Raw genomic sequence first — 23,746 nt, forward strand, 5'->3', positions numbered from 1 at the left:
TATGTGCTTTCAATGTTTTTAAAAACAATAATCCTTTAATAAAATCATGCACATATAAGTACATATAAAAATCTTCATAATAGTAGTACTCTTTGATGTACTTTTTACAGTTTTTAAAAAACATGAGTAAACAGATAAGTTAAAAGAAAAACTTTTAAAAAATTTACCATTTATTTTTTTGCCTACTATAACCTACTATATGTATATGTAAATATATATATATATATATATATATATATATATATATATATATATATATATACATATATATATATATATAGATCTATAGTTTGTTGGCTTTGGGAAGAGCGGAAGGAAAAAAGTGATTCTTACGCCAACATATACGTCACTTTTAATTACTTTTAACTTTCGTCCAACATTTGCGTGTTGGACGAAAGTAAAAACCATTAATTTAATTACAAATTAATCGTTTTTTAAAAAAACCACAAAAACGCAAATTTAATTGACCAGAATGTTTTTAAAAACATTTTGAATGTTTTTAAAACATTTTGAATGTTTTTAAAATATAAACAATGTTTTTATTTTTATTTTTTTTAATAAAATGTTTTTATTTTTATTTTTTTTTAAAAAATGTTTTTATTTTTGTTTTTTTTACTGTAAATCATGCGCGGAGTGTTGCCAGATCGACTATCTTATAGCCTGACTCGCAAGGGAGTGCTGCTACATCGAATGACAAATAGCCTGACTCGCAAGGGAGTGCTGCTACATCGACTGACAAATAGCCTGACCCGCAAGGGAGTGCTGCTACATCGACTGAGGGTTTGGTTGGGGCAGGCAGTCTATCATTGTTAAAAAAAAAAAATTCCGGTCTTGCATTTTAATTTTTACTTTTTGTCAACAAAATATGGAAAAAACTTTCGGACAACATCTAAGGGTTCTATATATATATATATATATATATATATATATATATATATACACACACATATACATATATTATATATAAAAAAATATATATATATAAATAATTTTAACTTTTAAATTAGATTTAAGGAAGAAGAACTTAAAAAAAAGGAAGAAGAGAAAAAAAAAAAAGAAGAAGAAAAGAGAAAAAAAGAAGAAGAAAGAAAAAAGAAAGAAGAAGAAAAAAAAAAGAAGGAAGAAGAAAGGAAAAAAAAAGAGGAAGAACGTAAAAAGAAAGAAGAAGAGAAAAAAAAGAAAGAAGAAGAAAGAAAAAAAAAAGAGGAAGAGAGAAAAAAAAAAGAAGAAGAAAAAAAAATAAAAGATGATGAAAAAAGAAAAAAGGAAGAAGCTATTCGATTAGAAAAAGAAAAAAAAGATTTAGAACGCAAAAAGAAAGAAGAACTTAAAAAAGAGGAAGATGAAGCTGCTGTAATTTATTTTTTATTTTTTTCCTTGTTATCATTAATTTTCTTATAAAAGCATTAAAGTATAATGGTAATATATAACATAAAATCAATTTTAAGTTTTTCTTGTTTGTATTAATGTTTAAACATATTATTTTGTCTATTATTTACACAAAATTTGTAAATTATTTTTTTTTAATTAGTTGGTTTCAATTTTCAAATAATTATTTTTTAATAATTCATAGTCACTTTAATAAAGTTACTTTCTTATCAGATTTTGCATTAATTTTTAGCCTCATTGGATTTATGTTGTTATTTTTAAAATCTTTAAATACGCATGAAGTACTGGTCACACAAATGTGAATTCATGAATGTTGAACAAATAATAATAAAAAAATTAAACTGCTTAGTATATAAATTACTTATTTACTAATATACATATATCAACCTTTGGAATTAGGTAAAATGAGAAATTAAAACAAAAGGGAACTAAAAATGAAATAAAAGTTTTTTTCAATACTTTTAAAATTGTTTTAGTATGTAAACACTTTAACTTGTTTTTAATATGTAAACACTTTAACTTGTTTTTATATGTAAACACTTTAACTTGTTTTTAGTATGGAAACATTTTAATGATAACTTTATTGATAACTTTAACAACTTTTACTTCACTTTAAATAAGAAAATTTTGAAAAAAGCACGTTTTTGAATAAAGCAAGTTTTTAGCGTGGTTTTTTTAAAGATTATTACAAATGCATTTTAGCTAAAATTTTGCATGCTTTTGTAAAACACATGTAGAAACCATGTCACAACATAATTACTTTCTTCAGTTGTGTTATTAGTTATTTAACTTAAAAGTAACAAAAAAGTAATCATTTTTACATTTACTCCACATTTGAAAATGCGTTTTAAATTTTAGTAGCCAATAGTTTTTTTATTACAGATATTTGTTTTTTATTATAAATAAAAAACTATCAACCGCATAATTATTTGGAAAAAAAATTGCTGAAGTATTGCGTTCATTTTGAAAAGTTTTAAGCGAATGCCAACATTTGCATAAATAAAAGTAAAGAAATGTGGTGTTTGCTTTTCTGTCTTTTTAAACAAACGTTCGCACGTTGGTTGATTTGTTGTGCCCTGGATAATCTTTAAATGCGCACATAAACCAATGCGTAAGTGTTGTGGTGGTAGAATTAGCAAACACAAGCAAACTATAGTTTCTTGTACTTTTCACTCAAGTGAAAAGTACAACTAACAGAACATTACTCAAATACATATTTAACACTCTTGGCTAAAAAATGCTTGAATCCAAGACTTGAAATCAACTAAATTTTTTTTTCAATGAAGTCTGTATGTCTATCATTTTCCATGTTCCTGAACAGCAGAGCCCAGGAACAAATAGTGGTTCAGAATTGTGTTCTTTTTTAGAACTTCATATCCTTACTGTATTTATAATTACTACTGCTAACTGGTAGGTACTATATTTATTAAACTTACCTATAGTACTAAGCTTGTTTATATATATACTGTTTACTAGACAATTCCAAACAAACTTTACGTTACCTTTCATTTAGAAATCTTCAGTATCTATATAACATTTATAAAATATCAATATAATTTTTAATGCTGTTCTATATTATTTTAGTATTTCTAAAAGTCTGTAGAAGTTTTTCAGTTGTTAGCTTAATGATTTCTGTACAACTTCTATAAAGTTAGGTAGTTTTATATACGATTTTCTTCTAGGTAATTTGAATTTATAAGGAAGGTAATTATTGGATACCTCAGTTGGTTATAATGAAACTAAATAATATAACTAGATTTAAACATGTATGTATTGTCTCTTCCACTACCTAATAAGATATTGGAAGTTTTTTTTATTTATTTCTATTTGTTGTTTAGGTTAAAAATGAACTAGTAAAAAGGTTTTTCTAAATTCAAACATTTGATGTTTTTTTGTTTTTTTAAAAAAAATTCTGATTCACTCCAAACAAGGCTGCAAGCAACCATTATTTAATTAGGAGTTACTAGAAAAAAAAGAATAGAGTTATAAAACAAGGAAACAGTTGACAAACGACTTAAAAAGTTGAAGGTTGTATGAGTGAGGAAAACACGAAGATAGAAGAGAGTTTTAAAAGGTTAAAGTGCGGGTAAAACTAAATTAAAAACTGAGATAGGGATAGGGATTTTTGGCTTTTGTAGTGTAGTCCTGTTATATTGCAATATTGACTAGCATGACATAGAGTGCAGGCGGTGAGATCTGTTGCAAGGACACGCCCCTGACGAGTGGCGTTAGTAAGGTCTCGGGCTCTCCAAAACGTCATTGGTGATCGCAGTGCATTCCTGAGGAGGGGGATCACCATTATCCACTACTTAATTCTGATTGGTTACCATGGCACCAACATTTTTTTACCTCTTACACCCACGTATTATAGCGCTTTGTGAGCTTTATATTATGAATTTGTTACATTAACGACATTTATATACTTTTATCTCACACAGGTGATTATCAGTTTTCAGTTTATTATCTAGAGTTTAGACCATAAATAGTAGCACATTTATTAGCCTATTTTTTCTTTTTATATTGCCCGTACTATCATTTTTGATCATTTTTCTTATTATTTTGTTATCTACTTATTTTATTTTATTGTTTTTGTATGGTGCGATACTTTTATCCATGGTTGTCGTTCATAAACCAGCGGATCTATATTGACTTGTTTAGTCATAGACTAAACATTGTTTCGTCATTTGTTTAGGATGACTAGAGCGTGAGTTATTGTTCACCCTATCCCTGAGACCTAACATTTTGTTCCTTCTGCAGAATAGTCTTTACATTCATTTATGATTCTCACTCAATGACATCATCTACAATCTACTTCTATTTTCACATCTCCCAGGTCTACGTAACTGGACGGCTCCGTTGGTCACTTTTTGCGAATATTGTGTCACATAAACAAACAAATTTATTCTTTGTGGCTGGTGAGCCCCGACTTCTTCCAATGTACACTACAACGACAAAACGGACATTAAGCTATCCCGCTGGATGTGGTTACGGCGCCCAATAACCTAATGACTACGCTAACACTCACGCACACGTTCATTCGGAAGCTCTACAGTGCATGTCGGATCAGGGCTCGCTGACTATGTGCTCGGATCTAAAATCTCACTCCATAGCACATCATTCCACACCAGCATGGGGCAGTAGCTCTTTTGACTAAGAGCGATGGCTTGTGGCCTACGGTGACTAATGTGTGCATTCGATCAATTGAAATCCAGTCTATAGGTCTTACGTCTGGCTCTGATGTGCTAGCCCATAAGCGCAAGGAGTGAGTGTGTTTAGCTTTCTATTCACCCGATTTGAAAGTGAACGAAAACATAACAAGACCATACGAGACGACCAAACGGTACATACTAATGCACCACACCATCACACCTGTAGACATCAACAATCTCTAAAATCAGTAGATCAAATATTTGTTCTTGGTTGCATATGTTCAACACTCAGAGTGACTAGAGCGTTAGTTGTTCCTCCCCATACCCCCTTATTGTCAATTCTTCATTTTTCTACTTCACAAGTCTTGCCACACATTTTATATTTTCTTATAATTTTTATTTTTTATTCAATGACACCATCTACAATCTGTTTTTATTTTCACATCTCCCAGGTTTTTGCGATCTTTGTGTTGCATAAACAATTTTAATTAGGAGTTACTAGAAAAAAAAGAATAGAGTTATAAAACAAGGAAACAGTTGACAAACAACTTAAAAAGTTGAAGGTTGTATGATTGAGGAAAACATGAAGATAGAAGAGAGTTTTAAAAGGTTAAAGTGCGGGAAAAAAGGTAGACAAATCAAAGTTTTTGAAGCATGCAGGGACAGATACAGTATACAAATGAGACTTTGGTAAATGATGAGTCAAGCGAGAATGTGTTTTGCTTGATAGAACTAGAGATAAAAGCTCCTTTGAGCAGCGGCCATGATAGTATTTGTAGAAAAGAGAAAGAGATGCAACTTTACGATGATGGGAAAGTGGCTCAAGCTTAGCTGATAGACTGGGTCGAACTACGTTTACAATGGGTTTTTGGACTTTGTCTAGAAGAGAAAGAGCATCATTAGAAGAACCAGCCCAAATATGACAGCAGTATTCCATACAGGGACAAAAAAGAGATTTGTAGTGGTAGAAAACGGAATCAGGACAGAGGAAATGGCGAGCACGGTAAAGAGAAGCAACCTTAGCAGATGCTAATTTAGCAATCAATTGTATATATGGTTTCCATGAAAGGACAGTAGAAAATGACAATCCAAGAAGAGGACTCAGTGAGAGGGTTGCCATTCATCAATAAAGGAATGTCAACAGTACTGCGATAGTTGTTTGCAGTAAATAACTGAGTTTTGTTGGAGTTAAAATTTACAAGCCACTGTGAGCCCCAAATCAGTTACATAAGTAAGATCAGATTCAAGATCGGCTGCCTGTTCTAAGCGATCGAAAAGAAAAGACTTTTTGTCAAGACAGGAGTATAAAGTTGTGTCATCAGCAAAAAGAGCTACTTTAAATGTAAGGTTGTTGCAAAGATCATTAATGTAGATAAGAAACAAAATAGGACCATGGATAGAACTGTGAGGTACCCCAGAAGTGACTGGAAATAAAGAAGAGTGTTGGCCCTTGAGGATGACTTTAATAAAGCAGTTAGATAGAAACAATTTAATAATCTCAAAAACTTTCCTAGATACAACATATGAAACAGGCTTATAGAGATGACCATCATGCCAAACTTTGTCGAAAGCCTTAGATATGTCAAGAGCAATAGCCCTAGCCTTTCCAACTCCATCTAATGCATGATAAAATCTTTCAGTCACAGCAGTTAGCAAGTCAGCCGTATAGCAAGAAGATCGAAAACTGTGTTGGTTGTCTGATAGCAAGTTATTTGAATCAGGATGGGATGTGAGAAATTTGTTTATCAAAGAATCAAAGACCTTGCTAATAACAGAAAGAAGGCTAATTGGATGATAATTGGAGGGGTCAGAATGTACACTAGAGTTTTTGAAAATTGGAACAGCAAATGCCATTTTCCAGCAGGCAGGAAAATAAGACTCAGTCAAGCACTTATTAAATAGTTTAGAGAATTTTGAAGAGAGTTCTGGAGAATAATTTTGTAAGACTGTGACAGGTATGTTGTCTGGACCACAAGCTGTAGAAGAGTTTAATTGAGATATGACTTTAGCAACGGAAGCTGGAGTAATTTGAATGTCTAACAATGGGTTGACCTGTTTAATTAGTATGGGCGGAAGAGAATGGCCATAAGATTCAAGAGTCAAATTACTCCATCCTTCGATTGCTTAGAACAGGCAGCCGATCTTGAATCTGATCTCACTTCTGTACATGATTAGAGCTCACAGTGGCTTGTAAATTTTAACTCCAACAAAACTCAGTTATTTTCTAGGGGTGCACCGATGCATCGGTCTCGGCATCAGTCATGGTAACCATCAGCTGGTGCCAATAGTTTAAAAAAATCAGTTTTATTAATTTTGCGTTTCTATATTGTATAAAAAATATAATAAATATATTTTTTATAAAAAAATATAATAAATATGTTTTTTTATACAATATAGAAACAAAGTATTAAAAAGACTCATTTTTCAAAACAATCGGCATAGGCCTTGGTAACTATCGGCCGATGTCAGTTGTTTTAAAAAATGAGTCTTTTTAATTTTGTGTTTCTATATTGTATAAAAAAATAAAATTATTATATTTATTTATACAATATAAAAACACAAAATTAAAAAAACTGATTGTTTTAAACTATTGGCATTGGCTGATGGTTACCATGACCGATACCGAGGCCGATGCATCGGTGCACCCCTATTATTTAATGCAATCAACTATCGCAGTACTGTGGACATTCCTATATTGATGAATGGCAACCCTCTCACTGAATTAGAAGAGAAGTTCTTTGCAAATAGTTCCGCCTTATCCTTGTGAGAGGTAATAAGATCTGTCCAATAAATGAGAGGTGGATTTTTAGACCTTCCTTTGTTAATAACGCCTAACTTCTGAGATAAGATACGAGATTCAGTAAACTGAGAATAATGGAGCTTAGCATCTGACAGCACCTTTTTATATCAATTTCTTGCAATAAAAAATAGCTGTTTGTTCTCTATAGAGTTGTTCTTTTAAAAAAGATGAAAAAAATGATTATGATTAGATATAGCAGCTACACAAGAGGGTGAAAACTATGAAGTAGAATGAGGCTTGATTTGGAACCGGCGAGAAGGAATGAAAGCATCCATTCCTGCCTGAATCCAGGAAGTTACGGAGGCGCATTTTTCAGCTGAACGGGAAAAGACATAATCAGAAGGACTGTTGCGAAGAAAATTACAAAAAAAGTCCCAGTCAGCTTTAGGGTATTAGTAAGTAGTGCGATGATAGGGTGAGTCCGAAAATGATTAGAGTTGTCAGAAAATCGAGTCACAAAGTCGTACATATGGCTCCTTATGTGGCCCCGACAATGCCCACCAAAAGCATTAACAGAGACACCATCCATGCGCAACATGGCACTGTTAATACTCTGATATTATGCAGCTGTTGATGTAATCAGCCTCTCTGAGAGCTACCACAGAAATTGGGAAACCTTACTACCAGCCGGCCTCAGAACCATTAAACTGAGTTTTAGTGCTGTACCCTCATTAGGAGATAACAGGAAGAGTTGCATAGCCACTATCAAGGAGGCACAAGCAAAAATCTATGAGAACAGTCAAGAAGATCCAACTTTCATAATCCTAGACAGGAAACAATAGCAACACAGGTTTTCATCTACGTCGGCCAAATAGATGAAGAAGGGTTTTGAGGCTGGTCAACAGAATCATTCTGCTTACCCCTAAAGTCTTTGCCTAGGAGGCCTCCTACAAGACAGTAGCTGGATGCAGTTAACATCTGCCCAAGATGAGTATTTTTATCGAGACACCATCTAGCCTTTACTCAACCATGAGCCTCGAGGCAGGGGATTTTTAAGTGGGAATTTGTTTCTCCTAGCCTTTGCCTGAAAAAGCACACTCTAAGGCAGCAGGGCATTGGGCAGGTGGTACTGGGTTACATAACATCAGTAGCAGGGTGATCACGATGATCTTGAACCTGACCTGACCTGGAGTAAGTAAAAGGAGCTACTTCCTGCAAACAGCACCTTAAAACATCTGGCATGATATTTTGGAAATGTATTAGGAAAAATTTTAAACCCAACAAAATACTAGAAATAAGGGTGAGCGTAAGTTTAATAGTTGGAGTGTCTATTTAAACAGAACACATACATTCATAAAGTAACTTACAAGTGAATAAATACTGCGCCAGAGGTTCAGACAGAACATAAACATATAAACATAAACAGACAGAACACAAACATACAGATAGCAACTTCCGGGTGATTCAACACCTGTAAGTTTATACACCTGTTTAGGAGATTTTAAAAGAAATTTCTATTAAAATTTTTTTTTTTGTATAAAGTAATTTCACTAAAATTGATAGATTTGCAATAGAAATTACTTTCTATAGGAAGATATGTTTTAAAAGTGTATAAAAAATTGATTTTTTTTTCCTGAACTTCTTTGATGTCTTTTTTTGTAGCGAATAAAAAAAGAGAAAGCTGCAAGTCATTTTAAAAGTTTTTTCACAAAAAAAGAATTTCCTAAAAAGGTAAACTATATGACATTTTTTAAATTTCATTTTTATTAATTTTTATAATAAATTCAGTTTTTTCTTTCGTTTTTTATTTATTTTTTTAATCTAATTTGCATTTTAAAAAGCCATAAAAACTGTAAAAAAAAAATTAAAAGTTCTCAAATGTATTAAAAATTAATCTAAATAAATAGAGTTGTAAATCAAACTTTTTCAGATATTATATACCTGGTTTGAAAATTATGAAATTTTATCGGGATGAATAGGAAAATTTTTTATTCTTATATGAAGGTTTAATTTTTTAGAATTGTTTGAACATATTTTTGTTTAGTATTTACATTATATAACTTGTGTTCCATAATATTTTTCCTATTTTATATATTGGTAAACCTTAAAAAATAAAAGTTAATTAGTAATTAAAAAAGAAATAATAAAAAGGAAACAAGTTTGTTTAAAATAAATACATATAAATACATATAAATACATATATATACATATATATATATATATATATATATATATATATATATATATATATATATATATATATATATATATATATATATATATTTAAAATATGACTCATCAATCTCGCAAGAGTAAGATCTATCATGAGGATATCATAAAGTCTAGTTCAAAAAAGCGAGGTGAAGAAGAGATATTGCAATTACAACCTTATTTATCTCAAAGTTCGTCTACATCTAAATCTGTAGAAACAATTTCAAAGAGAACAAGATCTGTAAATCCTACAAAAACGAGGAAATCTGCTATGCAGACAACAAGTGCAGCGTTAACTTTATTATTGGCAAAGTCTTTGAATAATACTTCAGCTTCCAGTATTTCTATTCCTCTTATTCAGCAAGACCCAAGATTAAGGTTTCAGGGTTATAGTCTTTTGGCAAAATTATCTGAAGACTCGTGTAATTTGATAAACAAAATGCAAGAGTTTGGTCAAAAAAATATTTTTCTGAAAAAGAAGTTTATTGTACAATTAATTCAACGGGTATTTAAATTACTTTTTCTTACATTTAAAATATTATTAAGAACAATGTAGCGCATTTTTATATATTATAGGAGTACACTTCATACCTTCATTTCACAACATCTGAAACTCGAATAAATAAATCACAAGTAATCAAAAGTTCACAGCTCGTATTGGTTGAACATCCAACATTAAGAAGCATTTACAAAGAAAACATGTAATTTTGGGTAAGTGGTTTGACTCACACGACACACAAAACAAATCAAATAAAAAGTGAAACATGCTAGGTGTCGATACTTTGAACACTATCAAGTTCTTTATTACATTGAACTGCTCAATTAATGCATTTAATAATCTCTTTTTGAGGAAAATACTCAAAGTTCTACTTCCTTGTGCAAAAAGTTTTAGAGAAAACTTGATACCAGAAACGATGGCAAAATTATCAAATATAATTAACGAAAAATTAGACGATGCCCTGGTTGTCACTTTATTTAGTGTTATATGGACATCTCCTGAAATGTTAGACTTTATTGTGATTGTTGCAGCATTAATGAACAGTGATTTAAAAAAAGAAATCATCATTATTGGAATGGAACAGATGACGGGATGTCACAATGCATAAAAAATAAAGCTAAATTACAAACAAGTTGTGATGGAATTCGTTGGTCAGCTGCTTTCCTAATGTTACAGAGTTTTCAGAGTGCTTATAAAAGAAATGCATTTGATCCAGAAAATCAATGTCCAATTGAATTAGATAAGATTGAACTATACCTACAAGTCCTTCTTCCCGCATATCAGTTCAACTTAATTGTACAAAAGAATGTTTCATCGATTGCTGATGTTTTGCCTGCATTGACTATATGATTTTAAAATGGAGTAAAATGGAATTACAAGGAAATGGAAAAGAACTTGCTAACTTGTTAATTTCTTCTTTTAAATTAAAGTTTCAGTACGAACTCAACTCAGGAATTTATCAAGTAGCATCACTGTTGAATATCTCAAAGCTTAAATTGTGGTTCTTTAGACCTGATTGTCAAATTATTGTAAATGTATTTATTAAGTTGTATTATTTAATTAAGACAAAAAAAAGTTTTAAAATTTAGTTTAAAAGTTTTTAAATTTAGTTTAAAAAATAGTTCTTCAAAACCTAATTTATAAATTTAACTACTTTTATATATTAATTTATTAAAGTTTGTATTACAACCGAAAATTGTTTAGGAGCAGTAGTAAAGCTACACGAAGTCTTGAAATTCTTTACGCCACATAATATTTATCAAAGTGCTTCAGAATCGCAATCAGGATATGAGCTTACACAAAGGAAAGAATGATTGAGTTGAAATGATCAGCAAACTGATTCGCTCAGCAGATTTATGCTAGATGATAACTATTGCCGAGAAGCTCGGCAGCCTAATTTACAACTTTATTTACTTAAATCAAAAAAGAAAAACTTTACTTTTTTAAGCAAATTGAAGAGAAAGGACTTGCAATATCTGTGTATCTTTCTTATAATTTTTGGTTCGAAAATTTTTAAATGTCAATGTTACGAAAGCTATTTGTCATCTTATTAAATATTCCATCATCAGCAGCTTTTATAGAGAGATATTTTAGTACTTCTGGTTTTGTATGTGAAAAGAGACGAGACAACATGAATGCTGATCTGATTATCAGTCACTCATCGTTAAAAGTAAACTTAAAACTTCTTGAAAGTTTAAATGATTTTTCAGAGGACGATGACTCAGATAGTGAAATGTAAACTTATAATATAAAGAAAATATATTTTTTGAACTTGAAAAGCACAAAATCAAAATGAATATATAATGCAATAATTTCAATAATAACAATAATTTTAATAACACAACGGTTTAAATAAAAAATTATATTATATCTTTGAATTAAAAAATAAAAAGTAACTTCTTAATAATTCACATTTTCTAGATAAAATGTTGATAATATTTTTAAAAATAAGTAAGTCAAGTTCGCAAATGCGTTTATATGCGTAAGTTGCGTTTGAGGTACGTTTATAAACACATTTTATATGCATAAGTTGCGTATTAAATGCTTGCGTAAACGCGGCTATTTGCGTAAATTGGGTTTATGTAAATAAACGCAATAAATTGTGTCAAATGCATGTGAGTTTGCATGTGAGTTTTTATTTTGGAATGCACATGCAGTTTTTTTTGTGTTTCAATGTATGGTTGTATCAAAATATGTTAGTAACCATGGCAATTGACAAAAAGAATAAATATAAAATTTAGTTCAGTTTAAGAATAAATCTAAAAGTATTAGTAAATGTTTGCTCATCAATTTAATACTTGGTGTTTTTGAGCTTTTAAACAGTTAAATGAGTAGGCATAGAGTGAATAAGCTTTCTCAAATATTCAGGAGTCATAAAATGAATCCATACCTGCTTAATTTTTTCTTGTAAATCATTGGAAGACTTGTAGATCATTAGAAGATCATGTCCCTATAGATCATTTTAATCACCTTGGAAGATCATGATTTTGTAGATCATTGGAACAAGGTAGAACATTGGAGCATCATCACCTTAATGTCCAATGTACAACATTGATGTCTAATGTAGATTAATGATGTCCAATGTAGAACATTGAAACATCATCACCTTGATGTCCTTGTAGATCATTTTGATCACCTTGGAAGGTCATGATCTTGTAGATCATTGAAAGGTCATGTCCTGCTGCCTTGTAGGATATGCCTTTTTAGGCAAAGGCTAGGAGATGCCAACTCCAACTTAAAACACACCCTGCCTTGGGGCTTTTGGTTGAGTAAAGGCTAGAGATGGTGTCTCGATAAAAATACTCATCTTGGGTAGACGTTAAACGCATACGGCTACTGTCTTGTACAAGGCCTCCTAGGCAAAGACTTAAGGGGTAAACAGATTCTATCTGTTGTCCAGCCTAACACCCCTTCTTCATCTATTAGGCTGCTGCAGATGATTTTTAATTCATTGTTTCCAGTTTAGGATATTGAATGCTGAATTTTCTTGACTCAATGCATGTGTTTTGCTTGTGTCTCTGTTTTTAAGACTAGGCAACTCATTCTATTATCTCCTAATGAGTGTACAGCTCTAAAACTCAGTTTTATGGTTCTGAGGCCGGCTGGTAATCAGGTTTCCAGAACTCTGTGTTAGCTCTCAGAGAGGCTGATTCCATCAACAGCTGAAAAATATCAAAGTATTAACAGCGTCATGTTGAGCATGGATGGTGTCCCTGTTTGTTCTTTTGGTGTGCATTGCCAAGGCCATATTTGGAGCCTTTATTACGACTTAGAGTTTATTAATAGTAATGAGGCAATTGCTTGGGCAAGACAGTGTTCTGAGTACTATCTATGCTTTGAGTCAAGTTCTTCAACAAATTTAAATATCAATAAGGTACCAAAAACTATAAAACACAAAAAACCATCATCATCAAAGCACATAAAAGAATAGTCTAAGTTCTCAAAACCTATCATTCACTAATATTCGTGGTCTTCGGAGTAACTTTTCTTTTTGTTGAGTCTTATCTCTTGCAAAGTTCACCAGACCTACTTGCTCTTTGTGAGACTAATTTGAGTTCAGCTGTCTCATCTTGCGATCTTAGTGTTGATGGTTGTTTTCTTTTAATTCGTAAAGACTCCAATAGCCACATGCTTGGTCTGGACTATTCTTTTTTAAGTGCTTTCGTTAAGCACCACTTCACTTTATCGCCTTTCTCTTTGTTCTATACCGCTCTCCTTCATCTCAAGACTGCATTCTTTTTGATGTTATTTCTGATCATATTGAACAATACTTCTCTCTTTATCCATCAGCCAATATTGTTGTTGTTGGTGACTTTAATGCTCACCACACTGAGTGGCTTGGCTCTAGTGTCAGTGACTCTGCAGACATTAAAGCCCACAATTTTTGCCTTTCTCAATCCCTAACTCAAATAGTCAACTTTCCAACTTGCTTTCCAGACAACCTGGATCATTTACCTTCTCTACTTGACTTATGTCTTGTTTCTGATCCTTGTCAGTGTTCAGTTTCTCCACATTCACCCTTTTGGTGCTTCTGATCACAGTTTGGTCTCTCTAAAACTATTACCTCATTCTTCTTCATCATCTAAATCCCCCTATCATCGTACCTCTTACAACTACCTAAGAGCTGACTGGGACTCTTTCCGTAACTTTCTTTGTGATGGCCCTTGGGTAGAAATCTTTCGTCTTCCTGTCGACAAATGTGCTTCTTACATAACTTCGTGGATTCAGGCTGGTATGGACTCTTTTTTTCCCTCTCGACGATTCCAGGTCAAGTCTCACTCTTGTCCATGGTTTTACTCACATTGCGCTGCTGCGATTGCCAATCGAAACCATTACTTCCATATCTATCAGCAAAACAATTCTCCATAAAACAGACATCTGTTTATTACTGCTAGAAACCATTGTAAAAAGGTTTTGTCTAACGTCAAAACCTGCAATTTTCAGGCTTGATAGGAATCATCAGGTTCAGGCCATGAAATCTTGTTTTTCATTAAAAATTAGGCTCTCGTGACTCCTGGAGAATCTTTAATAGTTTCAATGATAAGGGCAAATCTTTAATTCCACCTCTCTTGTATGGTTCAGACTTTGTCACCTCACCTAAAGACAAAGCTGATTTGTTTGCTAAGAACTTTTCATCTATATCATCTCTTGATTCCACTAGTTGCGTTCTACCTGATATTGCCAACAAACAGGTTGATCCATTGCTTGACATTCGTATCACTTCAGCTTCTGTATCGAAAGTGATTTCCTGCTTGGACTCTTCTACAGCTTGTGGCCTGGACAACATACCTGTTATTGTCTTGGAGAAGTGTTCTCTAGAGCTGTCATCTATACTCGCAAAGTTATCAGAGTCTTGTTTTCCAGCCTGCTAGAAAGCGGCATCTGTTATCCCTATTTTCAAAAATTCTGGTGAGCGATCTGATTTATCTAAGTACCGTCCCATTAGTCTTCTTCCTATCATAAGCAAGGTTTTTGAATCTTTAATTAACAAACACTTAGTTTCTTATCTTGAATCTAATAACTTACTTTCTGATCATCAATATGGATTTCGAGCTTCTCGTTCTACAGCTGATTTGCTAACAGTCATAAGCGATAGGTTTTATCGTGCATTAGATAAAGGTGGAGACGTTAAGGCCATCACTCTTGACATTTCTAAAGCATTTGATAAAGTTTGGCGTGCTGGTCTTTTCCGTAAGCTTTTTTCTTACTGTGTATCTGGTAACATCTTTAAAATTATTGAATCCTTCCTTTCCAATTAGTATAAAAGTTGCCCTCGATGGATAGCATTCTTCTTCTTATACTGTAACTTCAGGGGTTCCTCAAGGTTCTATCCTTGACCCTATACTCTTTTTAATTTACATTAACAATCTTCCAGATATTTTCACCTCTCAGGTGGCATTGTTTGCTGATGATACTACCATTTATTCTTGACATGATAAGAAGCCAACACTCTCTGATTGCTTTTTGAAGGGGGCATTTGAACTTGAAAAGGATCTACTTCTGCTACAGCATGGACTTCACAGTGGCTGGTGAACTTCAATTTAGATAAAACTCAATGTTTTTCAGCCAATTGTCATCACAATAATTTAGATCTTCCTATATTTATGAACGGTAATGTACTTGATGAGTCATTCGCTCTTCATCTTTTAGGATTAACTCCTACTTCGGATCTTTCTTAGGAACCATATATCAAATCTGTTGCAAAATTAGCATCTGCTAAGGTTGCATCTCTTTATCGAGCTCAACACTTTCTTTTTCTGGATTCTATTCTCTATCTCTATAACTCTCAAATCTTGCCTTGTATGGAATACTGTTGCCATCTGGGGTGGATCTTCTAATGATGCTCTTTTTCTTATAGACAAGGTCTTTTTCATATAGACAAGGTCTTTTTCTTATAGACAAGGTGCAAAAACGCATTGTAAACATAGTTGGACCTTCTCTTGCAGCCAACCTCCAACCATTATCACATCGTCGTATTGTTGCTTCTCTTTTTCTTTTTTACAAATACTATAATGGGCACTGTTCTAAAGAGCTAGCGTTTCTTGTGCCATCTACTAAAATTCATTTTCGCGTTACTCATCATTTAATTAAGTCTCATCCTTTTTCTTTGATTGTTCCTAAGTGCTCCAAAAACTCTTATTCGTTTAGTTTTTTTCCTTGAACATCAGTTCTTCGGAATTTGCTTCCTTCATCTTGTTTTCCTGATTCATATAATTTGCAATCCTTTAAGTTTTCTGTCAATCGTTATCTTGCTCTGCAATCTTCATCTTTTCTCTTCTAGTAACTTCCAACTTTAATTAGTGGTTGCTTGCAGTCTTATTGGAAGATGTTTAAAAAAAAATTAAAAAAAAAAAAAAAGAATAGAGTCTCAGTTTTTGCACTTCATTTTTAAGATAGTTTTAGCAATTTTCAATAGGATTGAAGCAGGTGAATTACTAGGCCAGATGCCAATAAACTCTATCCCGCTTTCATGTAACCTACTGCTTATGAGCATGGTTCTGTGAGCGAGTGCTCCATCTTGCTGAAGTTTGTGTGTATTTGTGCCATTCATGAATATTTTAAGTTTTTCTTGAAATATTTAGAGTTAATGTGGCTATTTATTGCAATGTTAGGAGGCATAAACCATAAATCACCACTTTGATGGGCTGTAATGTCACCTCATATTGTGATTTTAGGGCAGTGTTTTACAGTTGCAAGCAAATATTAGTTGTATTGCTGGCAAGGTGGCACCTAACTCTTGTAGAGCGACAAAAATTTGTCGATTAATGATTCGTTGCTAAATATTACATCCTCCTAATCTTCCACTGAGCAGTTCTTGTATTTCTGACAAATTACCATACAGTTATTTTTTTTTTATGAGAAAGGCAAGTTTTTTTGCTGGAACATTGCATAGAACACTTTAAATAAAGTTATTTGCACAAATGTCTTCTAATTTTCACAACACTTGGTGCAACACCAGTGGAGAATACATTAGTTGAAATTTCGGAGGCACTAGCAAACGAATACTCTTTGGCATAGTGATGAATACGGTTATCTGCCCTTTGGTTGTTTAGTTGGGGCTTTTAAATTCACCAGTTTTATGATATTGTTTTAATATTTTTATGATGCAGTTACATGTTACATTAAAAAGTACAGCAAAAGCTATCAATATTGCTCACGTAAAATAAACAGGTTTTTCTGTTGTTAATTCATTCGTTTTTTCAATAATTAATGTGTAAAATTTTATAAGTAACAACAAACTTTGTCTAAGACAAATTTAGTGGTTTTAAACATAAATTACCCAAGTATACATTGTTACTAAAACCCAAGTATATATTGTTACTCATACCCAAGTATAAATTGTTAATCAAAGTTTCGAATGTAAAAAAGCTTTTTAGACAAATGTTTGAAATTTTCTGCAAAATTTTAAAAATGTTCCAAACTTTTGATTGTTACTGTAGATATAGATATAATATAGTTTCTATAAATTTTAAAATTTATGAATAATTCATTTTTAGTATAGATATTGTAATATTATAATATAATATTATGTTATAATATATTATATAATTTATTATAATAATTTAAACAAAAAACAATATTTCTCTATTTTCATTGACAATGTGGTGTATTTATTTTAAAGGTTACCCAAAATTAGGAGGCCCTTTTTAAAGACAACCATAAAAATCTGGGTACATATGTAAGCTAGGGTTGTTCTAAAAATTACTCTTGTAAATATTTGCCTTCCTTAAAGTGTTCTTCAAAATGACATTTCAAAAATGCTTTGAGGGACCTTCGAAGAAATATGCACCTTTGACCATAGTATTATCAAAAAAATATTTCTTTAGAAGTAAATTATTCTGTATCTCTAAAAGAGCAAAAGTATTTAAAAATTTAATTTAATATTATTTAAACATAGTAATTTTGTATGAGTGTTGGTGTAAAGTTATCAAAAAATGGACAGATTTTTTTAACATCTTTGCTCCCAACAAGGTTGCAAGCAACCACTAATTAGAGTTGTAAGTTACTGGAAGAGAAAAGATGAAGACTGTAGAGCAAGATAATGATTGACAGACAACTTAAAAGATTATATGAATCAAATTATATGAATCAGGAAAGCAAATGAAGGAAGGGAATTCCAAAGAACTGATGTTCGAGGAAAAAGATATAAGCAATAAGAGTTTTTGGAACACTTAGGAACAAAGAGAAAGAGAAGCAACATTAAGATGTGATAATGGTTGGAAGTTGGCTGCAAGAGCAGGTCCAACTATGTTTACAATGCCTTTTTGCACCTTGTCTAAAAGAGAAAGGGCATCATTAGAAGATCCGTCCCGTGAGATTTATAAAGATAAAGAATAGAATCAGGAGTAAGAAAGTGTCGAGCTCAATGCTAAACAGATGCAAAATATTGCAACAGATTTGATATATGGTTTCCAAGAAAAATCCAAAGTAAGAGTTAATCCTAGAAGATGAAGGTAATGTACTCATCGAGTACATTACCTTCATCTTCAAGATCTAAATTATTGCGATAACGATTGGCTAAAAAAAAATTGAGTTTTATCTGAATTAAAGTTCAAATGCCCTCTCCATGCAATCAGAGAGTGTTGGCTTTTTATAATGACAAGAATAAATGGTAGTATCATCAGCGAACAATGCCACTTTAGATGTGAGAATATCTGGAAGATTGTTAATGTAAATTAAAAAGAGTATAGGGCCAAGAATTGAACCTTGAGGAACCCCTGAAGTTACAGAATAAGAAGAAGAGTGCTGTCCATCAAGGACAACTTTTATGCTACGATTGGAAAGGAAGGATTCAATAATCTTAAAGGTGTTACCAGATACGCCATACGAAGAAAGCTTACATAGAAGACCAGTGTGCCAAACTTTATCAAAAGCTTTAGAAAAGTCAAGAGCGATGTCCTTAACCTCTCCACCTTTATCTAATGCACAATAAAACCTATCGGTTATTACTGTACGCACTAAATATCGAATGATACTGGTAAAATCTCTCCTCTTAAACCCCCTCCCTCCCTCATCATCCCATCAGATGTCCAATGAAAAAGCAAAGACTATATAAGGAAGGGTTGGGGATTGGGGGTGTGGAGATTTTACCTGTATCATTTGATATTTATTGTGACGTCATTCCGTAATGGTTGTTACTACAAGTTTCAGAACAAGCAGTAACTGAGGGTTTGGGTTTGGCAGGTCTCCTTTTTGTTTTTATATCAAGGTTTTGTTTTCCTAAACTAGCCTAAAATACTGTATTTATTTCTGTACTGAATTTTATTTCTGAGAAATTTTTATCTTAAAAAGTATTTTATCGGATAAATTTAACAATTCTAATTAGTATGTTTTGCCTTGAAAGAGAAATTGTTCCTGAAATATACTGGTAATAAGTTAAATTTTGTTTCACTTGATTTTAGTGATGTCATTCCGTGGCTGTTACCACTGATTACAGAACATGCAATAATTTAATATTATATAAATATAATATTTTAAATAATGTTATAAACACAATAATAACATTATGTTTATAATATAATAAATAGCTATTTGAAAAAGACTTTCAAGCATTTTAATATCTTGGATAAATTTAATATAGAATCTAGGAGGAAATAGAATTTCTTAAGGAGAAAAGTGCTGGATTGATGTTTCGTGTTGTTTTGTAGATAAGTCATTAGGTGGTGTTTTTTTTTAGAAAAAAAACCACAAAATCCGTCATTAATTATACATTATTTGATAGACTTGTAGTTTGAAAATTTCTTGCTAGCTAATTTTTTGCTAGTCAAAAAAATTTCTTGCTAGCAAGAAATTTACTTGTCAAAATAGATAGACTTGTAGTTTGAAAATTTCTTTCGATAAATTTGTTTTTGTTTTGACAAGCTAGCAAGTAGATAATAATTTAAAATACAAAAACAAAAAGTAAAAATAGATAATTTCAAAAATTACTTTTTATTTTTTTCAGTTTTTTTTTTTTTTTTCAATACCTTGACTTCCACTTGACTTCGCAAGCAACCACTATTAAACTTGGAAGTTACTCGAAGAGAAAAGATTAAGTTTATAGAGCAAGATAACGGTTAACAGATGACTTAAAAGATTGTAGATTGTTTGAATTAAGAAAGCAAGATGAAGGAAGCAAATTCCAAAAAACTTATGTCCAAGGAAAAGAAAGACAAATAAGAATTTTACGAGCACTTAGGAACAGTCACAGTAAAAGGATGAGACTTAACTGAATGATCAGTAACACAAGGATGAATTTTAGTAGATGGCCCAAGCGACACAAACTCTTTAGAGCAGTGCCCATTATAGCATTTATAGAAAAGAGAAAGATAAGCATCATTACAACGATGTGATAATGGTTGGAGGTTGGCTGCAAGAGCAGGTCCAACTATGTTTAATGCGAGCACGGTAAAGAGATGCAAATGTTAGCAGATGCTAATTTTGCAATCAGTTTGATATATGGTTTCTAAGAACGATCAGAGGTAAGAGTTAATCCTAGAAGATGAATAGTAGATGACTCACGGAGTACATTACCGTTTATAAATAAAGGAAGATCTAGATATTGCATTTAATTTTTTCTTATTTCAATATTTTTTCTACCATTTATTAATATTTTACATACTGACATAATCTTTCAACAATGTTTAAATTTTAAAGTACTTATAATAATCAAAACATTCCAGAAAAGACAAGTACAATTAACTTGAAGTGTCAACTTTTTTTTTTATATATTTTTGTTTATTGTTTCATTTTGTTTGCTGTTTAATTTTTTTGGTTTGAGATTGTTAAATAACAAATTAAATCTCAAATTAAAATAATTAAACAAAAAAAAAAATTTGCTGTCAAAAAAATTGTCTTTGTAATTTTGACTTTAGTGTTACTTTAAATATTATAAAATGTAGAATATTTTTACATTATACTTTTGTAAGCAAATCACATCCGTAAGTTTTAGTTGAGAATAGTATATTCAGTTATGAATTGTATGAAACTAAAAAATAAGTTCTGGAGTTGCCACAAAAAAAATCAGTTCTGGAGTTGCCACAAAAAAAATAAGTTCTGGAGTTGCCACAAAAAAAGATTGGAAAAGAAGAGGTCTAAAAGATGAACCAAGTTCATGAAAAGATGATCCAAGTTCATAAGATTCAAAATAAATTGATAATGAATGAAAAAAAATGTTACTTTACATTTATAAAAATTAATGTTTGTTTATTAATGAAAAAAATTAAATTTTTTTATTTTAACTTAAGTATGAAAAAATAAGGAGTATGGGAAATGTTTCAAGAAGAAACACCAAGTGTGGCAAAATACAACATATGCCATTCAGTTTTTGAGCAAAACATAAGATTGATATTAATAAAAAGGAAGAGCTTTCTCCCATTCAGCTTAATCAGCTAACACAGAAAAAAGCAAAAAACAGATATGTTAAAAATTGTACAAAGAATGTCAATGAAAGAATTATTGGCCAAATGTGCAGCATATAATGGGTTTTCTATTCAGGCTATGGGGTATTCAAGTGCTGTTGCAGAGTTTATTACAAAGTGTGAGTATGAAAAACCTAGGAGCAAAAAAAAAAAATTAAAAAATTGATCATAGGCTTTGCTAAAGAGAAAAAATTGGAATTAAAGAATAAGTTTAAAATAATGTCTCAATCAGGAGCACATTTCTCAGTAACGAACTAAAAGTCACTCTTAAGGTCACTAAAACAAAATCGACAACTGTCCAAAACTTGTAAATGCTCAGGCATCAATCCAATCTACATAAACAGAAAGTGAGAGAGTTTTTTCAATCATTAGTCTATACAATCTTACATTCTTCTATGAAATTTGATCTGTTGGATACATTCGTCTTTCTTAAATATTATTTTATTAACAAACATAGTTTTCAAGTGACAATTATTTTATCATAAGGTTTCTATTTACAGTGCACTTTAAACTGTCATTTTACTGTTAAAAAAAAAATAATTTTGCTTTAAATTTTCTGAATTTTGCCAAACACTAAAGCAAATTCTCTCTATTTCTTTTGCTTTTCTTTTTCTTTCGCCATTCAAAAACATAAAATAGGTAAAGGCAGAATGTTAACAAAAAATATCAGTGTTATAAGATCAAAATATCATTGAAAAAATATCAGAGTTGTAAGATCCAATTAGAGTTAGGTTGTGAACTCTAATGTAAATAAAAATTTATTCTTATGGCCACAATACAATGTTTCTGAAAGCCTGATAAAAAGTAAACAGCATTACTTGTTAGGCATTCTTATTATCTTTATCATCAGAGCCTAGGATAGTCAGAATCATTTACCTATCAAAATGTTGTTTCAAACTAGTTAATGTACCTTAAGTAAGTAAATAAATTTCTTTTTTTAAAATTACACTTGGACCATTTCCATTTATTTTTTTATTCTATTTAATTTTTTTGAAAATTTCCATTTATCTTTTGTTAATAAAATTATTTTATTTTATTAAAATGTGTTAGGTATAATTTTTTAACAACTTTTACGAAATTATTCATAAGCTTCTATAAAATCCCTATCTATAAAACTCTTTTAATTATAAACTTTTTTAAACTAAAATTATTAAGCTAAAAATGAAAATTCTAGAATTCGTTGATGTTTAGATTTAAAACCCAATTATCTTCAATATATGAGGTGAAAAAGTTTGGATGTTTTTTGTTAACATAAGTATGTATAGATTGAAAAAGAATTTTATTACTTTGATGAGTTAACCTAACTGGTTGTATTGACTTGACTGGTAGGATTGAATTAACCTAACTAGTTGGATTTAATCAATTTGGCTGTAAATATTTTAGAATTTTTTTTATTTAATGTAATAAATTAAAAAAAAATTTTTTAACAAAAAAATTTATTTTTTGCATTCAAAACATGACATTTGTAAACTGTAATCTGCTTTGTTTTCCACTGATTGTACAAGATTAATTTTAGTACTATAATTAATATAATTATTATATTGTTATTATATAGTATGATATTATATTGTAATAAATAGTATAATATAAATAATTATATATATATATATATATATATATATATATATATATATATATATATACATATATATGTATATATATATACAGTACTGTTCAAATTATTACGATAATTGAGAAAAAATTTTAAATTAAACTTTACTTGTACTTTTTGTCATTAAAATGCATTATAGTAAATAAGTATTATGATTAATATCATACCTGGGGCATTACTGTGAGATTTTAGTGCCTGCATATTAGATTTGTATTTGTAATTTCAAAAATACGTTAGTAATGTTCTTAGTTATGAATATTCAATTTTTTCAATTAATTGCAGGGATTATTTTGCAAGAAGTTAGGCTACCAGAAATGACTTGATTTGAGGTCCTGAAACCAGACCATCAACTTCATGTACAAAATCAAAATAGTCTTCAGTGTATAATTGTTTTATTTATTTACTTTAGTAGCAATGGGGAAAAAAAAAAGATTTATCTCCCCGTAAAAGGGGTCAGATTAAAGTTCTTTTGGAGAATACAGAGCTTACTCAATGTCAGATAGCTTTAAAATGTGGGGTGACTCAGAGCATTGTGTCAAGCATAAAAAAGAACATGCAGCGTGGCTCAACTGGTACTCCAAAACGTAAAGAAAAATGCGGAAGAAAACAGATACCATCACAACAAGATGATTAAGCTTTGGCGAGACTCTCTAAATCTAACCACAAGATGACATCATGCAAATTGATGGTTGAAATAAACACTTTAGGTGTTCAGATTAGTAGCAGCACAGTGCGAAGAAGAATAAT

The 23,746-nt window shown here is 31.0% G+C and overlaps 1 protein-coding gene across 2 annotated transcripts in view; it reads left to right on the plus strand.

Moving 5' to 3' along the window:
* The window catches only part of LOC100206623 (chromatin assembly factor 1 subunit A-B), a 95,505-nt gene that overhangs the window by 33,917 nt on the left and 37,842 nt on the right, over positions 1-23,746 (plus strand). For both annotated transcript variants that reach the window (XM_065816801.1, XM_065816802.1), the window contains exons 5-6: positions 1,008-1,353; positions 8,941-9,009. In XM_065816801.1, the coding sequence (XP_065672873.1) occupies positions 1,008-1,353; positions 8,941-9,009 (415 nt within the window). The remainder of the gene's footprint in view (positions 1-1,007; positions 1,354-8,940; positions 9,010-23,746) is intronic.

This window comes from Hydra vulgaris, chromosome 13, assembly GCF_038396675.1.
Source record: "Hydra vulgaris chromosome 13, alternate assembly HydraT2T_AEP".
Lineage (NCBI taxonomy): Eukaryota > Metazoa > Cnidaria > Hydrozoa > Anthoathecata > Hydridae > Hydra > Hydra vulgaris.